General features: G+C 42.9%; 1 protein-coding gene across 2 annotated transcripts; it reads right to left on the bottom strand.

The window, feature by feature from the left end:
- Positions 1 to 569: 569 nt before the first annotated feature.
- On the bottom strand, positions 570 to 25,141 carry LOC110538793 (G protein-activated inward rectifier potassium channel 4). Of its 2 annotated transcripts, none has more exons than XM_021625772.2 (5): positions 24,939 to 25,139; positions 24,661 to 24,793; positions 9,662 to 9,809; positions 8,604 to 9,483; positions 570 to 1,678 (listed from the first exon to the last, which is right to left on the bottom strand). In XM_021625772.2, exons 3-5 carry the CDS (start codon positions 9,749 to 9,751, stop codon positions 1,317 to 1,319), a joined length of 1,332 nt encoding a protein of 443 aa, XP_021481447.1. In that variant the 5' UTR covers positions 9,752 to 9,809; positions 24,661 to 24,793; positions 24,939 to 25,139; the 3' UTR covers positions 570 to 1,316. The 2 variants fall into 2 exon arrangements, with proteins under 2 accessions (XP_021481447.1, XP_036799095.1); XM_036943200.1 differs by lacking the exon at positions 570 to 1,678 and adding an exon at positions 4,251 to 4,453 and having other exon boundaries at positions 24,939 to 25,141.
- Between the last annotated feature and the right edge of the window lie 894 nt (positions 25,142 to 26,035).

The raw sequence follows: 26,035 nt of genomic DNA, 5'->3' as shown, positions 1-26,035 counted from the left end.
TCTCCAGCTGTAGAGCTACCTCTGCCCTGGACTACATGACAACATGTAGCGATCACATGTAGGACTTTGATTGTGTATGATTTGATTTATGTATAATTTGATTTCTATGTGATTTGACAGTATTATGTCATTTTGAGCTTTGCTTTCAATGGCAGTGCAGTATTCCTTGTTTGCAATTAGAATGGGTGCAGTTTTAAGGGACCCCTGCTGCTTCATTATGATAAACACACCTTTCACCATACTTGACAATATCACAATTTGCTTGTGTTTGGGGGTTTTACGCCTTGTCAGATGATTAATGACTGATTAATGACTGACATATATGACTGGGTAACAAAATTGGACTGATTATTCATTCCCCTCATCTTTTTCTCACTTGATCAGGCTTGTAAGGAGTTGGAGAGAGACCCGAGAGGACCAGGTTGCTCTTGTCATGACGTTCTACAGCCAGTAGAGGGAAATCTTCACCAAGGTAATACTCGATATGGCACAACTTCAGAGTGAACGATCAACCTCTAAAAACCTATCTGTGTGGTCACTGTGGTGTGAATGTAAAATGCAAAAATATACAAAAAAGGCTTCAATTATTTCAATTTCCATGATAAGCGCTCAATTATTTATTAGGTGGTTGCCAACGCCCACTAATAGCAAACCCTTCCAAAATGCCTTGAACAGGATCATTTGTGAAGCCAACAAAATGGTGCAAGAAATCCAAACCATAACTTTAAACAATTCATTCAAAGGCAAAGGCCTTTCAAACTTGGGGATTTAAGATTTGAATACAAGGTCAATATTCATTCACGAAAATGAACACATGTAAGCAAAACGTGTGTATCAAAATACTTGAAATGAATGGGCATTTGGCCAGGCCTCCTTTAATTCATCCTCTTTCACATTCATTCTTACACACATTGCTCTAGTCTAGTACAAAGTATTCAATCATTTACATACCATTATTTGAAACTTTTAAAATCATATTTACCCAGTTATTCAAGTTGTTTTAGATCAGAATATTGGCACTAAATGCTGTAATAAAAAAATGATGAGTCCGTGTGAAGACTTACCTTTGGTCCCTCTAATAGTAGTCAAAAACTATAGTATATCATAGTTTATGTTTGACACTCATCAGTTGATGAAGTTTGATATCAAAGCCATTTGAGACATTGAGTCACTTGCACAAGTACTTCTTGCCTATCTTCATGATGTTGTGGTTTTGAAATCTTACTTCTTGTAGCCTTGTTTCCATGTATGAACTTGTTTTAAACCAGTGAGCAGCATCCTCGGATAACATGGTTTGTGTTTTCACCAATGCACACTCATTCATACCCATCACCCATCCTGTTGGCATCTCCATTGCTAATGTTATCCCCCTCTCCATCCCCTAGTTCCTCCACCCCAACCTCTTCCTCCCCTCTGTCTTCCTCCTTCTCTGGACCTGGTGGGGGTGGCTCCAGGACTGGAGGTGGGGACTGGGGAGGTAGGGGGATGGCCTCTCCCTTCTTGGCCAGCTCGGCCAGCTCTTGGGCAGAGCAGGTGGGGGTCGGGGTAGGGTAGGTGTGGTGAAAGGATTCATAGTCCACCTCGTAGAAGCCCTCCTCTAGGGAGAGCACAGGGGTGAAGCGCTCCCCCCACATGACCTCTGAGTCTAGGTAGGAGCTGCGCGCCTGGCATGTCATTCCTGGAGAGAGAAAGGGGGGAGGGAGACAGACAATACTGACATGAAATAGAGGATAGGAACTTGAAACGACTGTGTGATTGGGTATAATCTAAATGGGGTTTTTGTCAAAGCCCTTGTCATGGAATTATACTAAGACCTGGATCCAAGCTGCGTCGTTGTGATTTGAGGATCTAATTAAGGTTCGCTATGCTTTGTCTTCCTGACTTTAAATGAGCTGTACTCCTTTCATTGAGCAAACATTTTAGCAGAGTTTCCAGGGTTGTACTAAAACAACTGAGACAAGAGAAACAGGATCTCACTGGTGAAAAGGAAATAGGCTGACGAGTGGTTCTAATACAGAGATGTGCATCTTCTCTTTCAATCACACACGTGTACACACATCAAACACACAGATGCAGAAACACACACACACACACACACACACACACACACACACACACACACACACACACACACCTTTCTGAATATTTATACGTGGATTGCCTATAAATAGCTTGTGAGTATTTTCATCCTCTGCTCAAGTAAACCGTGAAGAGCCACATCAATTACAGTACATATTATCCACAGGAATGAAGAAACAAACCGACAGACCATGCACAGCCAGCACCAGGGGTATATCAAGGCAGACAGACCAATGTACACACACACACACACATAGATATTAAGTGTGTGTGTACAGTGGGATACCTACATACTGTGCCTGCTGATGATTTTTAATATACAATCAACATACCAATTAGCCTATGTATTTTCATGAAGCATCACACCTGGCAACCATCATTACGCACACCTGCTCCCCATCGTTATGTACACCTGGACTTCATCAGTACCTTGATTAGTTCCCTTTTATTTAGCCCCCAGTAGCCTCAGTCTTCAGGCAGTCTTGGTCTTGATTCCCAGTACGCTGCTCTTGTTTTGTATATCATCATGTTCTTCCTTATTAAACTCACCAACTGCACTTGCTTCCTGACTCCCTGCATCTATGTTGCAGAAGCTCCCATTCTTTAAGCACCTGAGAGATTAACAGCAAACCAGTAAACTCTTTCCTACTTCAGGCAAATCCCACTTCAAGGCCTGATTGGGTTTGATCCCTGAGGGAAAAGAGCAAAACAACAAACTGTTGTCGATAGCTTTTAAAAATTCAATAAAGCATTATCTTTTAGTTTGTCCCTTGACTAAACGGTCAATATTGACATGGGATACTGAGGAAAAAAACAGCCCTTGCTGTGCGATGGGTCAAAAGTTCTCCCTCTGTTAAACCAAAGTCTATATATTGAGTAGAATATCAAAAACAAATCTGAAGCAATAACACCCACCCGGTCTGCATCCTCATGAACAAACCCAAAGGTAAATCACCCGCAGTGTGTCTTTGAGCAGTGGTTCAGTTCACTGCCACCGCCCACTCCTGGACCGATAATCCTTGCCAGTGGGAGGGATAGGGTGGGAAAGGGAATTGGGTCATTCCATGAAAAGAGTGCCTTTTGTGTCCCATTGATATTTTAAGTAGAAATTGTGCACCAATATTTATTTTTAAAAGTCTGTAATATTAAATTAAGTGCCCTTTAATATAGACCATATGGATAATTCAATAAATTAGATGACCAAAGGCTTGCTTATCACGCCCTGACCTCAGTTATCTTTGTTTTCTTTATTATTTGCTTAGGTCAGGGTGTGACAAGGGTGGTTTGTGTAGTTTTGTATTGTCTCTGGGTTTTTGTATGTTTATGGGGTTTTTCTAGTCTAGGTGTTTTTATGTCTATGGTTGCCTAGATTGGTTCTCAATCAGAGGCAGCTGTTTATCGTTGTCTCTGATTGGGGACCATATTTAGGTAGCCATATTCCTTGGCTAGTTTGTGGGTTGTTATTCTATGTTTAATTGCCTGTTTGCACTAGTCATATAGCTTCACGGTTCGTTTTGTTGTTTTGTTCAGTGTTCATTCTTTTCATTAAAACCTCTTACAGCTACCCCCCTACTTCTTTCAATTTCCGCCTGAAGACATACCCAAATCTAACTGCCTGTAGCTCAGGTCCAGAACCAAGGATATGCATATTCTTGGTTTCATTTGAAAGAAAACACACTGAAGTTTGTGTAAATGTGAATTGAATGTAGGAGAATAAAACACAATAGATCTGGTTTAGATAATACAATGAAAAAAACATGTTTTTTCATTTTTATTGTTGTATCATCATCTTTAAAATGAACAAGACAAAACAAACATTCAGATAGGATGATGAGGACAATTTCAGTGAAAAACATAAGAGGGCAACAGTACTTGTGCAAAGTTTCAGAATGATAACTTCCAAAATGAGTGTGCTACATGACATTTATCATGAAGTCACCCAGGTGTCCCACACAAGTAGCCCAAATGTACCCAAGTGGCCAAATTGGTGAAGTTATACATTTTGAATGGAATAACTATATACAAAATACCAAAATGGTATTCTAACACACCTCCCCAAAAAATGGAGAAAAAACATTAAAAAATATATATACATTTACAAAATAACACTTTCAATATTTGGAAGACCCTCAGTCCTCTACACAATATTGTGCTGCTGAGGGCCTCCCGGGTGGCGCAGTGGTTAAGGGTGCTGTACTGCAGCGCCAGCTGTGTCACCAGAGACTCTGGGTTCCCGCTCAAGCTCTGTCGTAACCGGCCGCAACCGGGAGGTCCGTGGGGCGATGCACAACATCGGGGGTGGGGGACTTAATTTTGCAGAGAACACAGCGACGCCTCCATGCTGTGCCCTTTTGGCCCTGAGGCACATCCATGCCTGCAGAAATAAATTTGGGCAGATGAACACCACTTGTGGCAGGAGCTGGATGAACCAGCTTCAGTGGGGGATGGACACCTTGGCACTGGGGGCTCCCATTCGGAGTCAGTGTCACTGTGAAAAAAAATGTTCAGCTAATATAGTTTCACATATGAGCCCTGTATCAACAGGTATAATAAACAGATATATATATAGAGTGCAGGGAACATAGGGTTGAATATATTATTATAGACCTGCTAGATCTACTGTCTCATTTATATTATGATAGCCCAGCTAGATCTACTGTCTATTTTATATTATAACATTTCATCTAGATCTACTGTCTCTATTATATTATGACAGACCAGCTAGATCTACTGTCTTTATTATATTACAACAGACCAGCTGTATCTACTGTCTCTATTTCACTTTGGCCATTGTTGTGGGCCTGCCCTCCCCTCAACAGCCTCAAATAGGCTATTTCATGTGGGGGTGGGGTGGGGTGGAGCGGCAGACACACGCATCTCGGCCATGCTCCCTCTAATCCACAATATGTATATATACACACACAAACATAGGCTATGGGTCATAAACATACATACAAACATACCCCCACCCACAATGTATAGCCAACGTGTACTTTAAACATTTCATTACATTTCATTACATTTTTATATATTGCTACTAAAAAAAATTAAATCACAAATAATATTTTATATTATTAATTTCAAACAACGGCATTAGCATTAGAAGAACTTACCAGTCCAAAACGATGTCCTGTCCGTTCAAAAAATATTGCTCCATTTGGGAATCGCTAAATGAATCGTCCTCCAACAATCTCACTTTCCCGATCAATTTCTTCTAAAATTGTGTGTACATCTGTATATCTAGACTTAGATTTAGCTTTCCCTGACTTAGTCGCCATACTGATTGATATATAAACAGCTGAAGATGCGCTTTACCAAAACAATGCTGTGCGTAACATGCGTGGCTCCTGACCCTCTTTACGCCGGAGTTTACTACATGGGTTGGTCTTCCAACACATAAACATTACATATTGCCGTTTACCTCAGCTCATTGGCTATCTACCCAGCTAGATTTCAAGACAATCAGTGGTCATTGGGTTAAAATACAGTCAATCAACAAAACAGCGGTCATATCATTGGTGCACAATCATTACTTGTTGTCTTCAAATCGGTTTCATTCAGTCAATACATACCGCGAAATGACCCATCACGTTTGGTTGTGTTACAAACAAACCAGTTGATTGCAATGAAACCTTACATGACTGGAAAAGTCACGTTTAGTGTGTGTATTTACATCAAATGTGTTGTCGAAAATGGAATGAGACGGAATTCACGACAGGCGGTTCACAAAATGTTTAGTGTTAGGCTATAAAAATGGATTTTATCAAACAAAAGACCATTCATTGTGTAACTATGAGCATTGGGATTGCAAACAGAGGAAGATCGCCAAAGGTAAACAATTTATTTTATTGCAATTTGTGATGTTGTTACGCCTGTGCTGGTTGAAATAGTTTTTTTATGGGGCTTTGTTCTCAGATAATCGCATCGTATTCTTTCGCAGTAAATCCTTTTTTAAATCTGACAACGCAGTTGGATTAGCAAGATTCTAGGCTTTCGACCCATGTGAGACACTTGTATTTTCATTCATGTTTAATATGACTATTTATGTAGCGATCACCGTATGTTGTCGAATTTAATCCCGCTAACGGGTTCGGTGCGCAGAGAGGTTAAAAGATTTATGTACGCTTATCACGCTGCGCCTTGGTCTCCTAATTATGACAACCGTGACATTGCTAAAGTGCCAAAATCCAGCATTTTGACATGTCCCTCTGTCAACCCTATGTCACTTCTAGGAAGATTTTAACCCACTTAATCCCCAAATGTCTCCAAGTTTCACCATCATTGTAAAGACCTAGTTAGTTATATTGTTGCTTTGACAAAGTCATTTTTGAAGATTATTATTTATTTCATGTGATTAGTGATTTCATTTACCTCTGTCCCGCATTTTAAGGTGAACCCTGTTAAGTGAACTTAACTCTCGTTTTAATATGTTTTTAACAGAAACATTGAACATCTAATAGTCAAATCCTAGAGTAAAAGCAGGTGAGCTGATTCTAATCTTTTTGGCCATTTTCTGGTGTTTTGTGGTGGAAAACTGAAAGGGTCAAACATAACACGTCAACTGTAGATAGACAGGCTAGAAATGTTTTAACAAATACTTTTTAGGGGGAAGCTTGCATTCAATTGCCACGGTGCTATAGAGGCGGTGCTATTGACATGTCTGGGATTCTCCCACAAACACACAGACGGGCTTCCGTGGAGTCCCTTCCGCTTCTCACAGCAGCCAGAAGACCCTAATAGAGGATATTAGTGTCATAACGTTGGCCTGGGGGGTAGGTTTATGGCAGTCATAAATACCTCTTCCCCCCTTTTTCCTCTCTCTACCCTACTGAGGTTACATTTGCAAAACACTTGGTTAACATAGAGATTCTGGGAACATCAGAAGGTGGGGGGAAATGAACTATATTCTGACAATCCGATCAATTCAACATATACGGTGGTACTTAATGAATATGATGCCAGTTCGGTTGTCATCTGAGACATTCTCATCAATGATAAGATGACATAAACTCTACAGTGGAAAGTCTACACATCAGAGTTATCGGATTCACATGGAATTGTTGTTCAATTTAAATGTTTGAATATGACATTATTTGTGATGGGATGAAATGTGATTTTAGCTTCTAAAATGTGAGATTTGGGTTTTCATAAGATAGGGCTCTGCTCAATCAGTGGCCCGCCCTGTGAAGGGACATGGGCTATAAAACTTTTCAAACACGCCCTCATCTCCCTTCGTATATAAGCCATTGACGACAATATAACTTCCTGTTCCGAGGACAACGGTCCTATGTTAGAATGGTTCAGATAATAACTACAGAACGAAGCCAACATCAGCGTGAGCTTTGGTTGCGAATGGTATGAACTTTGAACTCTCATTCACTACAGAAGTGATACCTCCTAGCTGTTGAGTTAGCAACAGCAGATGCAAACGCAGGTTAGGAAGGAACAGACAGAGTATCCCGTCTACCACACAACGACGTTACTACAACGTATTCAATTGTCAACCAGAGACATTCTTCAAAGGACTCGGTTGGGCAACACGGCCTTCCATCTACCACCAACCTACCGAAGCGCAGCTCAGAGTAAATATTTATTGCATTTTCCTTTTCCAAATGGGCGGTAATTTAGAATGCATTAGATACTGTATTTATGATAGCACAGCTTCGGCTTTGTTCCTCAGTTTTCCCGCTCCTTCTCTCAAACCCAGCCCCTTTTCTTTTGTGTAACAAGCTGTCATATCTGTTCCGCCCGCTAGGGACGTTTTCCTTTATGACGTCATTTGTAATCAAGTTATGATTTATTTATTTGTATGTGTAATTCTGTGTGATTAGTTAGGTATTTAGTAAATAAATGATTAAACCCAATTTTGTATTGCTGATTCAACTTGTTAGCCAGGGTTCGTACAGATAACTAAGAATTTACAACTTTCAGATGAGACTGAATTAAGATGACGATTGATATTGACTGCTATTGATGTAAAATATTACTAGGTCTTTAAGAGTTTATTCGGAAGATAACAGCTCTATAACTATTATTTTGTGGTGCCCGACTCTCTAGTTAATTACATTTACATGATTAGCTCAATCAGGTGATATTAATTACGGAGAAATTATTTTATAGAATAGCATGTCATATCACTTAATCCGGCATAGCCAAAGACACGACATTAGCGTACAGGACAATGCTGTGGCCATTTAGGACAGTGTAATTGCAGTCCTTGTCAAGTGCATTCACAGCCAACGTTAATTGGTAATACCCTGCAAGTCTCGAGTGATTCCTGACGACTGCATCCTCTTCATCCCACCAAGTGAATGAATGCTTATAAACAATGTCACACAAACCTGCATTAGATTCTCATATTATACGTTAAAGTATCTGTATTATAGTGTTATTAATGTAATTTTAATAATCATTTTCTACATCATTATGATTACAATAAAATCTCTCTAGGTAGAAGTTTGTCGGCACAGATCTAGGATCATCTTATTCTCCCCAGGTCCGAACCTTAAATTAGATGAACCCACCTGTGGCTTCCACCATGCCCTCCAGGATGACCACTACCTCAAACTCCTCTCTCTCCAGCTGTTCCTGTGAGATCTCCCAGAAGGGACTGCCCTCGTTGAACTCGTGACAGATGATGAGTGGCGACACCAGGAAGAGCCTGTCGTCCCCCGTATCGAAGCCCACATTGATATCCGTCTGATTGAGAGGGATAAACTCCCCTTCCTTGGTCTGCTTGGAGCGGATCAGCTTGGCCCGGATGGAGGCCTCCACGATGTGTGAGTTCCTCAGGTCTCCGACCCTGAACATCAGACACAGCTTGCTGTCCCTCACAGAGATCACCGCCTTGTGGGAGAACATGAGAGTCTCGGCTCGCTTCTTTGGCTGGGAGATCTTGACGAACATGCATCCCACCATGAAGGCATTAACAATGGAGCCCAGGATGGCCTGGACTAAAAGCAGGAGAATCCCCTCTGGGCATTTATCAGTGATGACCCGGTAGCCGTAGCCGATGGTGGTCTCCGTCTCGATGGAGAAGAGAAAGGCGGAGACAAAGCCGTTGAGGTTGTTCACGCAGGGGATCCAGTCTCCATCATCGGTGTGGTCCAGGTCTCCGCGGATGTAGGCGATGAGCCACCAGATGAGACCGAAGAACACCCAGGTGGTTGTGTAGACCAGGGTGAACACCAGCAGGTTAAAGCGCCACTTCAGGTCCACCAGGGTAGTGAAGATGTCTGTCATGTAGCGGTATTTCTCGCGCACGTTGCCGTGATGCACGTTGCACTTGCCATCCTTCTCCACGTAGCGCTGGCGCCGTTTCCTCAGGGTACGTCCTGAACGGTTGGAACCTTTACAGGCCCCACCTTGCCTGCCACCCACCACCATGGTCCGGTCTGTGGGCACCTGTGTGTTGTTCGTGTGAGAGAAAGAAAGAAAGAAAGAAAGAAAGAAAGAAAGAAAGAAAGAAAGAAAGAAAGAAAGAAAGAAAGAAAGAAAGAAAGAAAGAAGAGGGTTAATGACTGTGTGATTTAACAAAGTAAGTTATTGCTAAATTGCTACATTCCATCAAAACTTCCATCACCTTGTTTTTGGGTGTATCCCATCTTGGTTTTGACAGCTTTTGGTCCTGTTTCTCCACATCCTGTCCAAAACGCCTTTTGAAGCAATTCATGGCCTCAAAGCGTTGGGCCACAGTCGCTGTTTCTGGCCCCAAACAGTACGCTTTCTAGCTGGAAAACATAAAAGCATATTTACATGAAAGATTATTCAAATTCCACTGTGTAGCGGACTAGCGACAAACCTGTGACATTTCATATCAAACTGAAATGAGGTGTGGTGGTTTTTTAGTAATACATCATAAAATATAGAAGAGCCAACGCAAGCTTTTATGAACAGCTCTCCAGATCAACTCATTATTGCTGTTCACCTCTGTCAACCTGGGCAGGCGAGGTTCAGAGACATGGTTCATTTCTGTCATTGATCGGCAACAGCAGACACCCTCAAGCCAAACAGAGAACACGCCAGTAATTCATTATGCTCAGAACAACTTCACAGTGTTAAATCCCACCTTCCCACATACACACTGGGGCATAAACACTGGGACACACACACACACACACACACACACACAAACACACACATACACCATGACCCTCTCTATTTCACAGCTAACTACGTGACTCCTGGCTCACTTTAGAAAGGATAAAGTGAAACCATTTTAAGTAATCTGCCTCATTATGCCTTTTGTCATCCTCCCAAATCGCTCCAGTCAATCCAGATCTATCCACCACCGCGGTGTGTGACTTGCAAGATTCTAAAGATGAGAACGACTGAACTCCAGATGGGTTGCAGACTACCGGAGATGTAGATTGCATGATCATCAGCCTGAGACAAATCGCAGTTAGACTTGCAATGTCTGCCACCAGCAAAAACAAAACAACTCAGCTTCCTCATTTGTCGTTATGTAGATTCCAGAGCTGATTACTGGTGTCTAAAGGCAGTATAGCAGGTGTAATGTGAGAGGGAGTGAGCTTAAGGATTACTCAGATAGTCCAAGGATACTGCTCCATGGCCATCTGTTCCTTTGTATTGACAGAAGTTGCTGTTGTGAGCTGCTGGGATCAAAGCTCCTAGTTCCAGTCTCCTGTGGTAAGTGTGGGGGGCAGGGGAGGGGACAGGGCAGAAAGCCACACTCTCCCTCCCTCAGGAACACTCTCACAATCTCACTCACCTCATGTCAGCTTGTTGCACTTTTGTTGTTATAAAGGCCTACAAGCAGCGCTTAATATAAACTAATGACAAGATTGAGTGTGTCCGTGTGTATGTCTGTCTACGTGTGTGTACCAGTGGAGGCTCCTCAGAGGAGGAAGGGGAGGACCACCTTACGCAGTGAATTAAAAATAATGAAACATTAAATATATTCACATCACCAAATACCTGATTAAAACACACTGTTTTGCAATGAAGGTTTACAGTTGTCTCAACAACACACTTTAGGCCATTACTATGGTGTAGCCAGAGGACAGCTATTCCCCGTCCTCCTCTGGCGACATTGATTTCAATACAAAACCTAGGAAGCTCTTAGGCCTTACCCCTTCCATAGACCTACATTGTAATTATGACCACTTTCGGAGGACATCCTCCAACCAATCAAAGCTTTTGCCATATGAACAAACATGTTGTCCATCAAATCATAGGATTAGGATCAGAGAACAAACCTAGTGTGTTGTATTGCGGTTGTGCCACAGAAGCTTGGTGAGTTGGTGACTTATTGGCTAGAGATTGACAGTGAAGAGAGTGATAGCTGAACATTTTTAGGGATATTTTTCAAATCAAATTCGTTTTTTTAAACTTTAGGAGATGGAGGTAGATTATATATTGTTTTCTTGGTTTTATTTTTGGGTGGAGTTAGTGCAATTTATTTCAATTTGCCTTGCTAACTAGTAGAAAGTACTAACATCGCTCACGAGTAGCGTAGCGGTCTAAGGTACTGTATCTCAGAGGCATGCTAGTCACTACAGACCCTGGTTCGATCCTGGGCTGTATCACAACTGGCCGTGATTGGGAGTCCCATGGGGCGGCGCACAATTGGCCCAGCATCGTCCGGGTTAGGGTTTAGCCGGTGTAGGCCGTAATTGTAAATAAGAATTTGTTCTTAACTGACTTGCCTAGTTAAATAAAGCTTAAATAAAAAAAGGACAAAATAAGCATTAGCTAGCTACCATATATGTATTTATAGCCCATTTGTTTGTCAGGAGAAAATGTGAATGTGATCAAATTTGGTTTATATTCAAACTTGGGCTGGCTATGCTGCCTATACCTTTTCAATCCAAAACGATTAACTGGAATTTAACAATCAATATAGACTGAGTTAATTTTTTTACGAGACCTACAGTTGCAAATATGCATAAAGCAAGCAAGTTATATTGTCTATCAGTTGTTGTCTCTGTGTCTGGGTAGAGGAAATCCCCCTGTTAGTCTAGTCTAAATATAATTAATATGAACAAGTACAAGGTTGCTGCAGTTTGACAGGGTTTTCTTCAGGAGATTTTTATAACTATGTGATCTGATTAGAAAAAAATGGTCCCATCATAGCCCATATAAAACCTTTTTGCAATAGTCCTGTAGCCCAGCCTGTTCTCATAGACTAGACGTAATCACTGTCAAAGGAAAAACTCCAGGCCCCAGGGAGAACAATTTGTCCCACGGCTTTATCGGGGCTTTATTCAGGAACGTTTCTTGGGCTACTTTAATGTGTCTAGGCGAGATTCGCAGTCTGTGTTTGACTTTGGGAATTCTGAGATGTCTAAGTTTAACTTCATGGACAAACTTGTTGCCCAAACCTGTGATGCCGCAGCTGTAATGGAATGTCCCCTCCTGTTCCCTGATTAAGAGGTGATGACCACTCCACTCCACTACCATTGCCAACGCTCTCCTGACATGAACTGAAGCCATGTCTCATGTGCCCACTCATCCACTGCCACGTTGAATGTTTCCTCTCCAAGGACTGTGAGTAGCAATGTCAATTTTCTCTCATTATTACTGTATGTAGATTCAATCACATACAAAAACCCAATCACATGATTAAACATCAATGATTTTACTCCTTGCTTGGACTAACTCATTCTTAGCTCTTTAGTCTGTGTAGTGTATTGTGTTGTTGTTTTTTGTCTTCCCAGTCAAATCCTGTCCTGCCCTCAGTGGAAGATTTGAGCTCTTCTCCAACACCATCCCTCCATTATGAGCCTGTCTTGCACTGAAGGCTATGAACACCTCAATCCCTGTCCTGCACTGAAGGCTATGAACACCTCAACCCCTGTCTGGCACTGAGTCTATGAACACCTCAACCCCTGTCCTGCACTGAAGGCTATGAACACCTCAACCCCTGTCCGGCACTGAGTCTATGAACACCTCAACCCCTGTCCTGCACTGAAGGCTATAAACACCTCAACCCCTGTCCGGCACTGAGTCTATGAACACCTCAACCCCTGTCCTGCACTGAAGGCTATAAACACCTCAACCCCTGTCCGGCACTGAGTCTATGAACACCTCAATCCCTGTCCTGCACTGAAGGCTATGAACACCTCAACCCCTGTCCGGCACTGAGTCTATGAACACCTCAATCCCTGTCCGGCACTGAGTCTATGAACACCTCAACCCCTGTCCTGCACTGAAGGCTATGAACACCTCAACCCCTGTCCGGCACTGAGTCTATGAACACCTCAACCCCTGTCTTGCACTGAAGGCTATGAACACCTCAACCCCTGTCCGGCACTGAGTCTATGAACACCTCAACCCCTGTCCTGCACTGAAGGCTATGAACACCTCAACCCCTGTCCTGCACTGAAGGCTATAAACACCTCAACCCCTGTCCGGCACTGAGTCTATGAACACCTCAACCCCTGTCCTGCACTGAAGGCTATAAACACCTCAACCCCTGTCCGGCACTGAGTCTATGAACACCTCAATCCCTGTCCTGCACTGAAGGCTATGAACACCTCAACCCCTGTCCGGCACTGAGTCTATGAACACCTCAACCCCTGTCCGGCACTGAGTCTATGAACACCTCAACCCCTGTCCTGCACTGAAGGCTATGAACACCTCAACCCCTGTCCGGCACTGAGTCTATGAACACCTCAACCCCTGTCCTGCACTGAAGGCTATAAACACCTCAACCCCTGTCCGGCACTGAGTCTATGAACACCTCAACCCCTGTCCTGCACTGAAGGCTATAAACACCTCAACCCCTGTCCGGCACTGAGTCTATGAACACCTCAATCCCTGTCCTGCACTGAAGGCTATGAACACCTCAACCCCTGTCCGGCACTGAGTCTATGAACACCTCAACCCCTGTCCGGCACTGAGGCTATGAACACCTCAACCCCTGTCCGGCACTGAGTCTATGAACACCTCAATCCCTGTCCGGCACTGAGTCTATGAACACCTCAACCCCTGTCCTGCACTGAAGGCTATGAACACCTCAACCCCTGTCCGGCACTGAGTCTATGAACACCTCAACCCCTGTCTTGCACTGAAGGCTATGAACACCTCAACCCCTGTCCGGCACTGAGTCTATGAACACCTCAACCCCTGTCCTGCACTGAAGGCTATGAACACCTCAACCCCTGTCCTGCACTGAAGGCTATAAACACCTCAACCCCTGTCCGGCACTGAGTCTATGAACACCTCAACCCCTGTCCTGCACTGAAGGCTATAAACACCTCAACCCCTGTCCGGCACTGAGTCTATGAACACCTCAATCCCTGTCCTGCACTGAAGGCTATGAACACCTCAACCCCTGTCCGGCACTGAGTCTATGAACACCTCAACCCCTGTCCGGCACTGAGTCTATGAACACCTCAACCCCTGTCCTGCACTGAAGGCTATGAACACCTCAACCCCTGTCCGGCACTGAGTCTATGAACACCTCAACCCCTGTCCTGCACTGAAGGCTATGAACACCTCAACCCCTGTCCTGCACTGAAGGCTATAAACACCTCAACCCCTGTCCGGCACTGAGTCTATGAACACCTCAACCCCTGTCCTGCACTGAAGGCTATAAACACCTCAACCCCTGTCCGGCACTGAGTCTATGAACACCTCAATCCCTGTCCTGCACTGAAGGCTATGAACACCTCAACCCCTGTCCGGCACTGAGTCTATGAACACCTCAACCCCTGTCCGGCACTGAGTCTATGAACACCTCAACCCCTGTCCTGCACTGAAGGCTATGAACACCTCAACCCCTGTCCGGCACTGAGTCTATGAACACCTCAACCCCTGTCCTGCACTGAAGGCTATGAACACCTCAACCCCTGTCCGGCACTGAAGTCAAGCCTCTGATCAACTCATGCCTCATACCCTCATTCAATCGCTGTTGTGATTCCTTTCCAACAGAGTGGAAGTAGCCCTCTCATTCCCACCCTTCTCAACTGTTCTCTCTCAGCTCAGCAGTGTCATAGCTTAAAACATGTTTACAGGGCACAGAGCTTCTGGAACAAAACAGCCAACACTTTAAATAAATAGATGTTAATTATAGAGTAGGGTGGCAAAGTAATGGTCACGGGGCACATTGAAAGTGAAATGCTCAAGTCATCTTTCTTTTGAGCCAGACTGCCCCCGTTCTATAAACTGCCGCCCAGCATTTACAGTGGGGCAAAAAGTATTTAGTCAGCCACCAATTGTGCAAGTTCTCCCATTTAAAAAGATGAGAGAGGCCTGTAATTTTTATCATAGGTACACTTCAAATATGACAGACAAAATTAGAAAATACTCGTTACCTGTATTAATGGCACCTGTTTGAACTTGTTATCAGTATAAAAGACACCCGACCACAACCTCAAACAGTCACACTCCAAACTCCACTATGGCCAAGACCAAAGAGCTGTCAAAGGACACCAGAAACAAAATTGTAGACCTGCACCAGGCTGGGAAGACTGAATCTGCAATAGGTAAGCAGCTTGGTTTGAAGAAATCAACTGTGGGAGCAATTATTAGGAAATGGAAGACATACAAGACCACTGATAATCTCCCTCGATCTGGGGCTCCACGCAAGATCTCACCCCGTGGGGTCAAAATGATCACAAGAACGGTGAGCAAAAATCCCAGAACCACACGGGGGGACCTAGTGAATGACCTGCAGAGAGCTGGGACCAAAGTAACAAAGCCTACCATCAGTAACACACTACGCCGCCAGGGACTCAAATCCTGCAGTGCCAGACGTGTCCCCCTGCTTAAGCCAGTACATGTCCAGGCCCGTCTGAAGTTTGCTAGAGAGCATTTGGATGATCCAGAAGAAGATTGGGAGAATGTCATATGGTCAGATGAAACCAAAATATAACTTTTTGGTAAAAACTCAACTCGTTGTGTTTGGAGGACAAAGAATGCTGAGTTGCATCCAAAGAACACCATACCTACTGTGAAGCATGGGGTGGAAACATCATGCTTTGGGGCTGTTTTTCTGCAAAGGGACCAGGATGACTGATCCGTGTAAAGGAAAGAATGAATGAGGCCATGTATCGTGAGATTTTGAGTGAAAACCTCCTTCCATCAGCAAGGGCATTGAAGATGAATCGTGGCTGGGTCTTTCAGCATGACAATGATCCCAAACACACCGCCCAGGCAACGAAGGAGTGGCTTCGTAAGAAGCATTTCAAGGTCCTGGAGTTGCCTAGCCAGTCTCCAGATCTCAACCCCATAGAAAATCTTTGGAGGGAGTTGAAAGTCCGTGTTGCCCAGCAACAGCCCCAAAACATTGCTGCTCTAGAGGAGATCTGCATGGAGGAATGGCCCAAAATACCAGCAACAGTGTGTGAAAACCTTGGAAAGACTTACAGAAAACGTTTGACCTCTGTCATTGCCAACAAAGGGTATATAACAAAGTATTGAGATAAACTTTTGTTATTGACCAAATACTTATTTTCCACCATAATTTGTAAATAAATTCATTAAAAATCCTACAATGTGATTTTCAGGATTTTTTTTTCTCATTTTGTTTGTCATAGTTGAAGTGTAACTTGCACAATTGGTTGCTGACTAAATACTTTTTTGCCCCACTGTATAATGGACAAATAATTCATCATTACCAACACCACCTACTCTCAGCATATTTCTCTAATGACCCCTACCTAACAGACAGCAGATTTTCATTAAGTCCCTGGTTTTAGATGTTGAGATGAAAACACTCTCTGCCACACACACACACACCTGATTAAACTTCTTTGAAGTCATACGCTTAAAACGATCAGCCTCCATTCCCCATGCTCTGTCCAGTGGTAAAACACTGGCAGTAGGTGTGGGTGTGATGAGGAGTTGCCTGTTAGTCAGCAGCAAATGTGTGAAAGCTGAAAGCCATATTAATAATGCAGGTCTCTGTGGGGTACGTGGCGGGAGGACAGGCAGAGACAGACGGAACACGCTGGGAGGCCACAAATCAGCCACTGATCCATCTAGAGGTGGGCCCGCCTGACGAGAGAAGATTAAAGAGACAAGGGGACAACATGCTGCATACATGTATGACTGGGAGGAGAGACATTAGCCAAGGACTGGCAGGGGACGGAGAGAAAGGGAATAAGGGAGGGGGACAAGTAAACAAACAGGGAGAAGGAAGTAGATAAAGAGATATAGGAAAGGGAAAAGAGAAAAACAAATGAGGAGTGAAAATGAGAAGGAAAGAGAGGGACAGAGTAAGGTGTAGCGTTGGACAGGGCAAAAGGCAAGGGTGACAGAGTAGATTGGCGAGCAGATCGGTCAAGTAGAGGGTTTCAGGGAGGGAGATAACGAGAGAGACAGTAAAGAATAGTTTAATAGGGACAGAAAGAGAGAGATGGAGAGAAGGGGTTCATGGTTAGAAAGGAAATGACAGGTGTGGTTGGAAAGAGGAGAGGCTAGAGGGAAGATGGTGACTGGTGGTGAGGCTGGAATAGCCAGGTGTTAGGTGAATCGGTGAGTGTTAGGTCTAGTGTTGACACCAGTACCACTACTGCCAGTAGCAGTAGCAGTGGCCATGTCTGTGTGTGTTTTCACAGGCTCCTCTCCAAGTTTTCCTTCTGACCACAGCAGCTTCCCCAGAGGCTCAGTCAACCAGCATGGCTTCATCCTAAAGACAGGACTGACCCCAGTGCAGAGCAGCCAGGCAGCATCTGCTTCCTCAGCACAGCTCCACTGGCACAGCATGTTACAGCACTAATGCCACCCAGAATAAAGAATAGTTCTGTCAGGGATAAGGGATGGAGGCCAGCCTGTTGGAATGAAATGTTATGTCAGCAGTATGAGAAAAAGATGGTCTCATTTTCTGTGTCGCCTTTGTGAGAATCTTGTCGTGAGCACCAGTGATTCTCTACTTTTTTCTTCTTATTTTCTCACTCCATGTATCACTCTCCCCTGCTCCTCCGTCTCTTTCCCTAGTCACTTTTCTCATTTCATCTGGGTTCCCAGTTTGGCTCAGGATGATGAGGGTATAATGGCTTCATTGAAGTGTAATGCTTTATAATGAAATGACCTGTCCAGTACAAACTGAGAGCCACAGGTAGACAGTGAGACAGACAGACTTGCCAGGACAGAGAGAGGATATTTGAGCTCACTCCCCTCAGCCATTAAATTACACAGCCAAAGAGAACAGCGGTTGGGAGAGAGAATGGGTAGACGGGAATTAAAGAATACTGCAAGAAAGAAGAAGTGAAAAGAATGAGAATGGAGTGGAGGTAAAAGGAAGTGGGTGAGGCTGAAACGAGAGCCAGGCAGACTCACTGCATTCCTACTTCACACTGTAGTCTACACACTATCTTTAATGAAGGGCTTTGTACCACACTTAAACACTCTGCCCTTGAGATAACTTCATCTTAGGGGGGCAGAGAATGAGTTGTAACTGCTATTTTTTATTTTCAAACGGCTTGTGTAGCATCATTAGATATGAGCATAATCATTAACATGGCTAGATATGATCTTAAATGTCTAATGCAACCGTGGGGGGGCTTGCCTCTTTTGTTTTCTATTGCTCCTCTATTGTTCCTCAAGCAAGAGGGAAGACCGATGACATCACAGATTCCCATTAGACCAACTCCTTGAATGCCCTACTCCTTAAATTTTGCAGTTCATTCTAACAACACTATATTGCTTCTAACATTATTTTTTTACCCCTTAGTGTATGTACTTTACAGTATTTATACTTGAGACTTTTCAACAGTTAAAGTTAGCTGAAGGACGTGTTTAACTAATTTAAAATCAAATCCAATTTTATTTGTCACATGCTGCAAACACAACAGGTGAAATGCTTACTTTACTACAAGCCCTTCACCAACAACGCAGTTTAAAAATAATTTAGTTAACAAAATATTTAATAAATAAACTAAAGTAAAAATAAATAAATAAATAAATAAATAACAATAATGAGGCTATATACAGGGGTTACAGGGGCTTGGGGGTAGAAGCTGTTATGAGCCTTTTGGACCTAGACTTGACCCTCCAGTACCGCTTGCCATACTTTAAAAAAAATGTAACCTTTATTTAACTAGGCAAGACAGTTAAGAACAAATTCTTATTTACAATGTCGGCCTACTCCGGCCACACCCAGACGACGCCGGGCCAATTGTGCGCTGCCCTATGGGACTCCCAATCACGGTCGGATGTGATGCAGCCTGGATTCAAACCAGGGACTGCAGTTACGCCTCTTGCACTGAGATGCAGTACCATAGACTGTTGCGCCACTCTATGACTTGGGTGACTGCAGTCTTTGACAATATTTTGGGCCATCCTCTGACACCACCTAGTATATAGGTCCTGGTTGGCAGGAAGTTTGGCCCCAGTGATGTACTGGGCTGTATGCACTACCCTCTGTAGCGCCTTATGGTTGGATGCCGAGCAGTTGCCATACAAGGCGGTGATTCAACCATGCTCTCAATGGTGCAGCTGTAGAACGTTTTGTAGATCTGGGGATCAGACTCCTGAGGGGGAAAAGTCGTTGTCGTGCCCTCTCCACTACTTTTTTTGGTGTGTTTGAACCATGATAGTTTGTTGGTGATGTGGACACCAAGGAACTTGAAACTCTTGACCCGCTCCCCTACAGCACCGTCGATGTGAATGGGGGCGTGCTCGGCCCTCCTTTTCCTGTGGTCCACAATCATCTCCTTTGTCTTGCTCATGTTGAGGGAGAGGTTGTTGTTCTTGCACCACACTGCCAGCCAGGTCTCTGACCTCCTCCCTATAGACTGTCTCATCGTTGTCGGTGATCAGGCCTACCACCATTGTGTCGTCAGCAAACTTAATGATGGTGTTGGAGTTGTGCATGGCCATACAGTCGTGGGTGAACAGGGTGTAGAGGAGGGGATTAACTTCCCGACTGATGTCTTGAGATGTTGCTTCAATATATCCATATAATTTTCCTCCCTCATGATGCCATCTATTTTGTGAAGTGCACCAGTCCCTCCTGCAGCAAAGCACCCCCACAACATGATGCTGCCACCCCCTTGCTTCATGGTTGGGATGGTGTAGATATATTGAAGCAACATCTCAAGACATCAGTCAGGAAGTTAAAGCTTGGTTGCAAATGGGTCTTCCAAATGGACAATGACCCCAAGCATACTTCCAAAGTTGTGGCAAAATGGCTTAAGGACAACAAAGGCAAGGTATTGGAGTGGTCATCACAAACTCTGACCTCAATCCAATCGAACATTTGTGGGCAGAACTGAAAAAGCGTGTGCGAGCAAGGAGGCCTACGAACCTGACTCAGTTACACCAGATCTGTCAGGAGGAATGGGCCAAAGTTCACCCAATTTATTGTGGGAAGCTTGTGGAAGGCTACCTGAAATGTTTGACCCAAGTTAAACAATTTAAAGGCAATGCTACCAAATACTAATTGAGTGTATGTAAACTTCTGACCCACTGGGAATGTGATGAAAGAAATAAAAGCTGAAATAAATAATTCTCTCTACTATTATTCTGACATTTCACATTCTTAAAATAGAGTGGTGATCCTAACTGGCCTAAGACAGGGAATTTTTACTAGGATTAAATGTCATGAATTGTGAAAAACTGAGTTTCAATGTACATGGCTACGGTGTCTGTAAACTTCCGACTTCAACTGTAGGTTGCCTGTAAACTGTGAGTGTTACTGGTGGAGCTTGTCTGAGCTGTTTCCCTTCCATGCCATCATTCTAACTGTCTGTGTAATGCTACAGATAAAATGAAACACTATTAGATGTAGAAATCAAATAAACTTCCTCCGCACACAGAATACAAATTAACAGAATTAAATGGTGTCAACTTATTTGCTCTTCACAGCGATTGTGTCATAAACCACTTCTGACATTAATTTGAGGGCAATTTGAAAGTGAAAAGGACAACTCAATACGTGATCCTCTCCTCCGCCAACGCACGGTACTCTGCTGAGTGCGGCTGATAATGGGCTGTGGTGGCTGAGCATGAGCAGTATGCCAGAACAGCACCTCTGTATTCTTAATCAAATCACTGTCATTGCCAACACCCATAGTCCTTAATAATATTCTCCCAATCGCTCTTCCTCACTGCCTCATTTCCACCCCAATGAACTAAAATAGACAAGTTCAGGCAGATGAGGCATACAAGCAAACCCTTTAATTTATCTTTGGGAAATAGAAAGCCACTCAGTGATAGGTTGACTGATGATTGGATAAGGAGGTGGAAAAGAGAGAATGTTTTAAACCTTGAATGGAACAAATGTTCTCTATGTGAACCGTATAGGTTAAGTTTAGAATCACAAAAAATGTATGCAGAGATTTGTAGCTAACAACATCAATGGAAAGTAAATATGAAAAATGCATAATGTGGTTACGGCTGTTGGTGAACTGAACAATGTGAATGAGGAGCGTTGTTGCAGCATCATGTCCAAAGCCAAACCTGGCAGGCTGATATGGTAATAGTCAGAGGCTGTATGCCCATAGCGGACACAGTGAAACTAGGCCCTCAGATCACATTCCTTTCAATCTTTCAACCAGATTTGAGCAGAGAAGCATATTTAGTTTCTTAAAAAAATAACCCCCAGTCTGGAAGATACAGTTTAAGAGGTATGCTTAGATATGCAGGAAAATAAACATACATTTTGAATAGAATTAAGCATAATGATTATGGCTCTAGATTGCAGGAAAAAGCTGGTTTTGGTGTTTGAAAAATGAAAAATTCTCCAACTAGTGTTAACATAATAATATAAACCAAATAGTTTGGCTCCTGGATGCTGATTGGCTAAAAGCGGTATGACAATTTTATTTTACTGTTCTAATAACGTTGATTACCAGTTTCTAATGGAGATAAGGCACCTCAGGGGTTTGTGGTATATGGTAACTCCGTGTTGCGTCGTGCATAAGAACAGCCCTTAGCCATGGTATATTGGCCATATACCACACCCCTTCATGCCTTATTGCTTAATTATACCATGACATTGTTGAATACTTGTTTCTGATTGGCTTGATGGGCATTCTAGAGCGTGCATTATTTCCCTATAACGCACAGTATATTTGCACGGTCAAATTAAATGGCTATAGTTAATTCTTACATGTTCTATGTTTGAGCTGCTTTTGAAAGCAAAGGTTGAAACGAAAACATTATTGGCATTGTTGAATTGGATTTTCATAATGGCAAGCCAGGACTGATGTTTTGGTTAGCTAAACTAGCAAGTCTGTTTGTTTGGTTACCACGGCAACTACTGAAGCTATCTAGTAAACTTGCTAGCTACTTCAGTGGGTGTTAAACACATTTCTATCAGCAAATTAACACATTTATAGCAGCAAATATGTTAAATTATAGCCATGGTATAAAAGGGATAATCAACTCGGGGCGCTATACAAGGTCAGTTCCAGTCTGCTAGCGCGTCGTGATTTTTGGAACACACTTTCCACATCCTTCATTATTTTCCATAGAACGCCCCTCAATTGATTATCCCTTAGGTGTAGGCATGCATGCCAAGTAATTAAATTAAATCAGCAAAGAGAATACAAATCACAATGCTGGAAAACATAGACACACAAAAAAAAAATGATTGAAAAGCAAAACATTCCTAGAATTAAACAGAGGCTATTTCTACACGGGCCAGAACATATTATGACGAAATGGCCTTGAAGAAACAACAGTACTGTGATGAAACAGCAGGGAGCAGATCTTGAACCCTCGACCTTCTAGCCCGAGGTCCGGCGCGCTATCGACTGTACCGCAAAAGCATACTCGTGCAGCAGGGTCGATTTCCGTGCTTATAAACCCAGGGTCGTTACACGACTCCCTCCTTTCAAAGAGCGCGTCCTCGCGCTAGCTTGCGACTCTACGTTTTACAGGAACGCGCTCACCCGACAAGCACACTCACTGTCGTGGATGCAAGATCCGATAACTTCTGACACCAGTGTAATGAAACAGGCAGGGAGCAGATCTTGAACCCTGGACCTTCTAGCCCGAGGTCCGGCGCGCTATCGACTGTGCCGCAAAAGTATGCTCATGCTGCAGAGTCGATTCCCGCGCTTATAAACCCTGGGTCGTTACAGTACTTAACATTTTCAGAGCTTATATATACTTCTTGAGAGTTTCCTAATGCGTGTTAGCTGAAAGTCCTTGATATAATTATTCAACACACATTCACGTTTGGAATATCATATTTTATTAACTTAAACTGTATATTGAACTTAGTGAAAACATACTGAAAATATGTTCTCGCTATATGCTCAAGGTTAATTTCATCAAAAGCTACTCATAATACACCAAGGCTTTAAATTCAACCCATTACAAAGCCTTGGTAGATGAATACCCCACTGACCTTAGGGTCATCTTCAGAACCATGAATAGTGGTTAAGCTGGGTAGGCAGTGTAACCATTTAGCAATTCCCAGTCATATTCAATATTCAAGAACAAATCTAAACTATTCCATCTGACGCCCATATCCTATTCCAATGTTTCCATGATATCCAATTCGCTGTCATCAAATCTGAAGCCTGTCAATTGCTCTTGAGCAGCCATGCCTTCCTTTTAGAATTTCAAGAATATTTTATGTAAAAAATATAAACCAATTTGACAACGTGTGAATAGTTAGAGAAAATATCTTATTCTAAACATCCTTGACATGGATAACAGGATGCGTTGAACACACAGCGCACAGGGCATAGTCGCAGTTGACTGTTAGTTCTGGAACTATTATTTATTCAGACGTGAATCGTTGATGACGAACAGCAGCAAGGCGCAATTAAAACAGAGCGCGTTAATAATGGGGTAAGAAATAATACAGGAACATTTCACATGCTGTGCAGGAAGGAAGAGTAGGGCTGTTTTAAATTGTAGTTTACACGTGGGTACTGGGTAGGCTAAAGAATTGGACTAGCTGTCAAAATCCTAGGCGAGCGTAAAATGCGTTGGAGCATAAGAAGAACATGTGGGCACGTTTTCACTCACTTGCTGAAAAACAACATGAAAACAGGGCGATAACGCAACACACTAAAAACTGCCAAGAGAATAAAAAAGAGGGGAGAAGAGAGAGAGAGAGAGCGGGGAAGAGACTGAAAGAAAGAGCGTAGACTAATTGGGGATGGATGGATGGGGATAGAAAATAAATACAGTATAAATTAACAATGTATTACAATGTTTTAAATTGTTCATTGGCGTCAACAATGTATCAGTAATTAGTCAACTTTTATTCCCAAATTAAGTAGATTTCTTTCAGAAATCATTTGTTCATTTTTTTTATGCTAGGCTTCTAGTTGCCTACTAGTTACTGTTCAAATGCATGCCTTTTAAGAGCCTAATTGATTGACAAGGTTAGGTTAGCTCACTTTACCCGCTGGTTTTTAATTAGAACCACAACAAATGGAAACCTCAATAAACGAAGTTGTCCGTATGTTGACTTCACTAGTTTAATAGACACATAGCCTAACAACCCAGCATCATATAGGCTACGCAAAACTGATGCAAATTAAGTTTGCCCCCCTGACAGTCTCCGACCATACATGAACCCAGTTTGGTTGTCTAATAGCCTTGTCTGTTCAGTCATATAGGCTACTACGGACATATATACATCATCGTCAGGGTTACTAATGTATTAAGCATTTTATAATTATGGTAGTTAATAAAATACCTCACCTCGGTTCTACAACAGTGCTTGGTTCGACACGTCTGCACGAGCTCTGACCAGTACCTGTTAAAGGTAGGTTACATCAAACACGATCACAGAGCGCGCCGCCAGTGCGTGTCCACATATCAACGCATCTTATTCCTGTAATTTGACAGAAAACTGAATTAATTAAAATAATAAGTTGCATTTACTATCAATATAGTAGTTTGGAATTAACACGTCTGGATATATTGGCTTGGTGGTTATCCATGAGTGGCAAGGCATCCTTTGTTTTCGCTGTGCTTACCTTCTTTCCGAACTGGATTTGAGAGTCCCATGATCGCTGCCATAGCAGATCAGGTGGCGGATTTAAAGCTGTAAGTAAGACCACCACAGTAAACTGTCACTTTTTTGTTCCTCTTGTAGCCCACCCCGGTCTCACAGACTGGACGTAACAGCCAGCTGTAGTCTACAGTTCATTGTGCGCGAAGGAACTGACTAGGCTTGCCACTCCTACTGTACGCGTAATGCAAAAATCCCCTCCCCCCCATCCGCCCTCTGTACTTTACAGACTGCTAGGCTTTTCTCATTATGTGCGATCTAATATATGGGTTTCCGTGCTGTGCTTAGTGCTCAGCGCTAGACCTCTATTGTGGAGTGGCAATCGTATTGGAATGATAACATTACTATTCGGCTTTGACTGCCCTCTGCGCGGTGGCATCAGTAGTCCCATTTGACCCGGTGCAAACCATTCCCTCTCATCTACCGTTCATTAAGAGTGATCATTTTTTCTCAGCGGGAATGCTAAGATTGCCTGCTGAAAAATGGTAGACTATAAGAAATGCAGAGGTAGGTGGCTGCATGACCTATCTATGAGATTACATTTTCAAGAGTTAATTTAAGAGCAATTACATTGTATCAGCCATTAATGTGTGAGACACTCTTGCATGATGAAAAACCTTGGCTGAGACCATAAACTTGCTATAACTCACCAAGCTAATGCCTATCCTCTGGGCACAGCACAGAACTCAGTTCAACTTCTAGTTTTAATTCACATTTGGTTGAGTTGTCAACTAACCTGAATTCAATTTGAAGTCAACAACAAAATGTCATTAGATTTAGGTTAAATGTTGGGAGAAAAAAATGAAGAAATTCCCTTACCTTTATTACTTTTTAAAGATCCAATCAGTTTTCCACATTGATTCAACATCATCACAGAAATTGTCTGTTGAAATTAAATGGAAACAATGTTGATTCAATCAGTTTTTGCCCAGTGGGTACGGCTTTAGTTCAGTGGGCTAACCCGTCTTGTGGCATACAGATGACCTAGGATGACTGTGGAGAAGGAGGTGGTTAAAGGGGGTTAAAGGGGGTTAAAGGGGGTTAAAGGGGGGGAGTGTATGA

The sequence above is a fragment of the Oncorhynchus mykiss genome, chromosome 2 (assembly GCF_013265735.2).
Source record: "Oncorhynchus mykiss isolate Arlee chromosome 2, USDA_OmykA_1.1, whole genome shotgun sequence".
NCBI lineage: Eukaryota > Metazoa > Chordata > Actinopteri > Salmoniformes > Salmonidae > Oncorhynchus > Oncorhynchus mykiss.
This window is presented reverse-complemented; position numbering and strand designations above follow the sequence as displayed.

Excerpts from the sequence above, each read along its gene's own strand:
- LOC110538793 (XM_021625772.2), bottom strand. The coding sequence starts at position 9,751 with ATGAATTGCTTCAAAAGGCGTTTTGGACAGGATGTGGAGAAACAGGAC. Across the intron at positions 9,484-9,661 it reads GGGATACACCCAAAAACAAG|GTGCCCACAGACCGGACCAT; the intron begins GTGATGGAAGTT and ends AACAACACACAG. Across the intron at positions 1,679-8,603 it reads GGGCATGGTGGAAGCCACAG|GAATGACATGCCAGGCGCGC; the intron begins GTGGGTTCATCT and ends TTCTCTCTCCAG.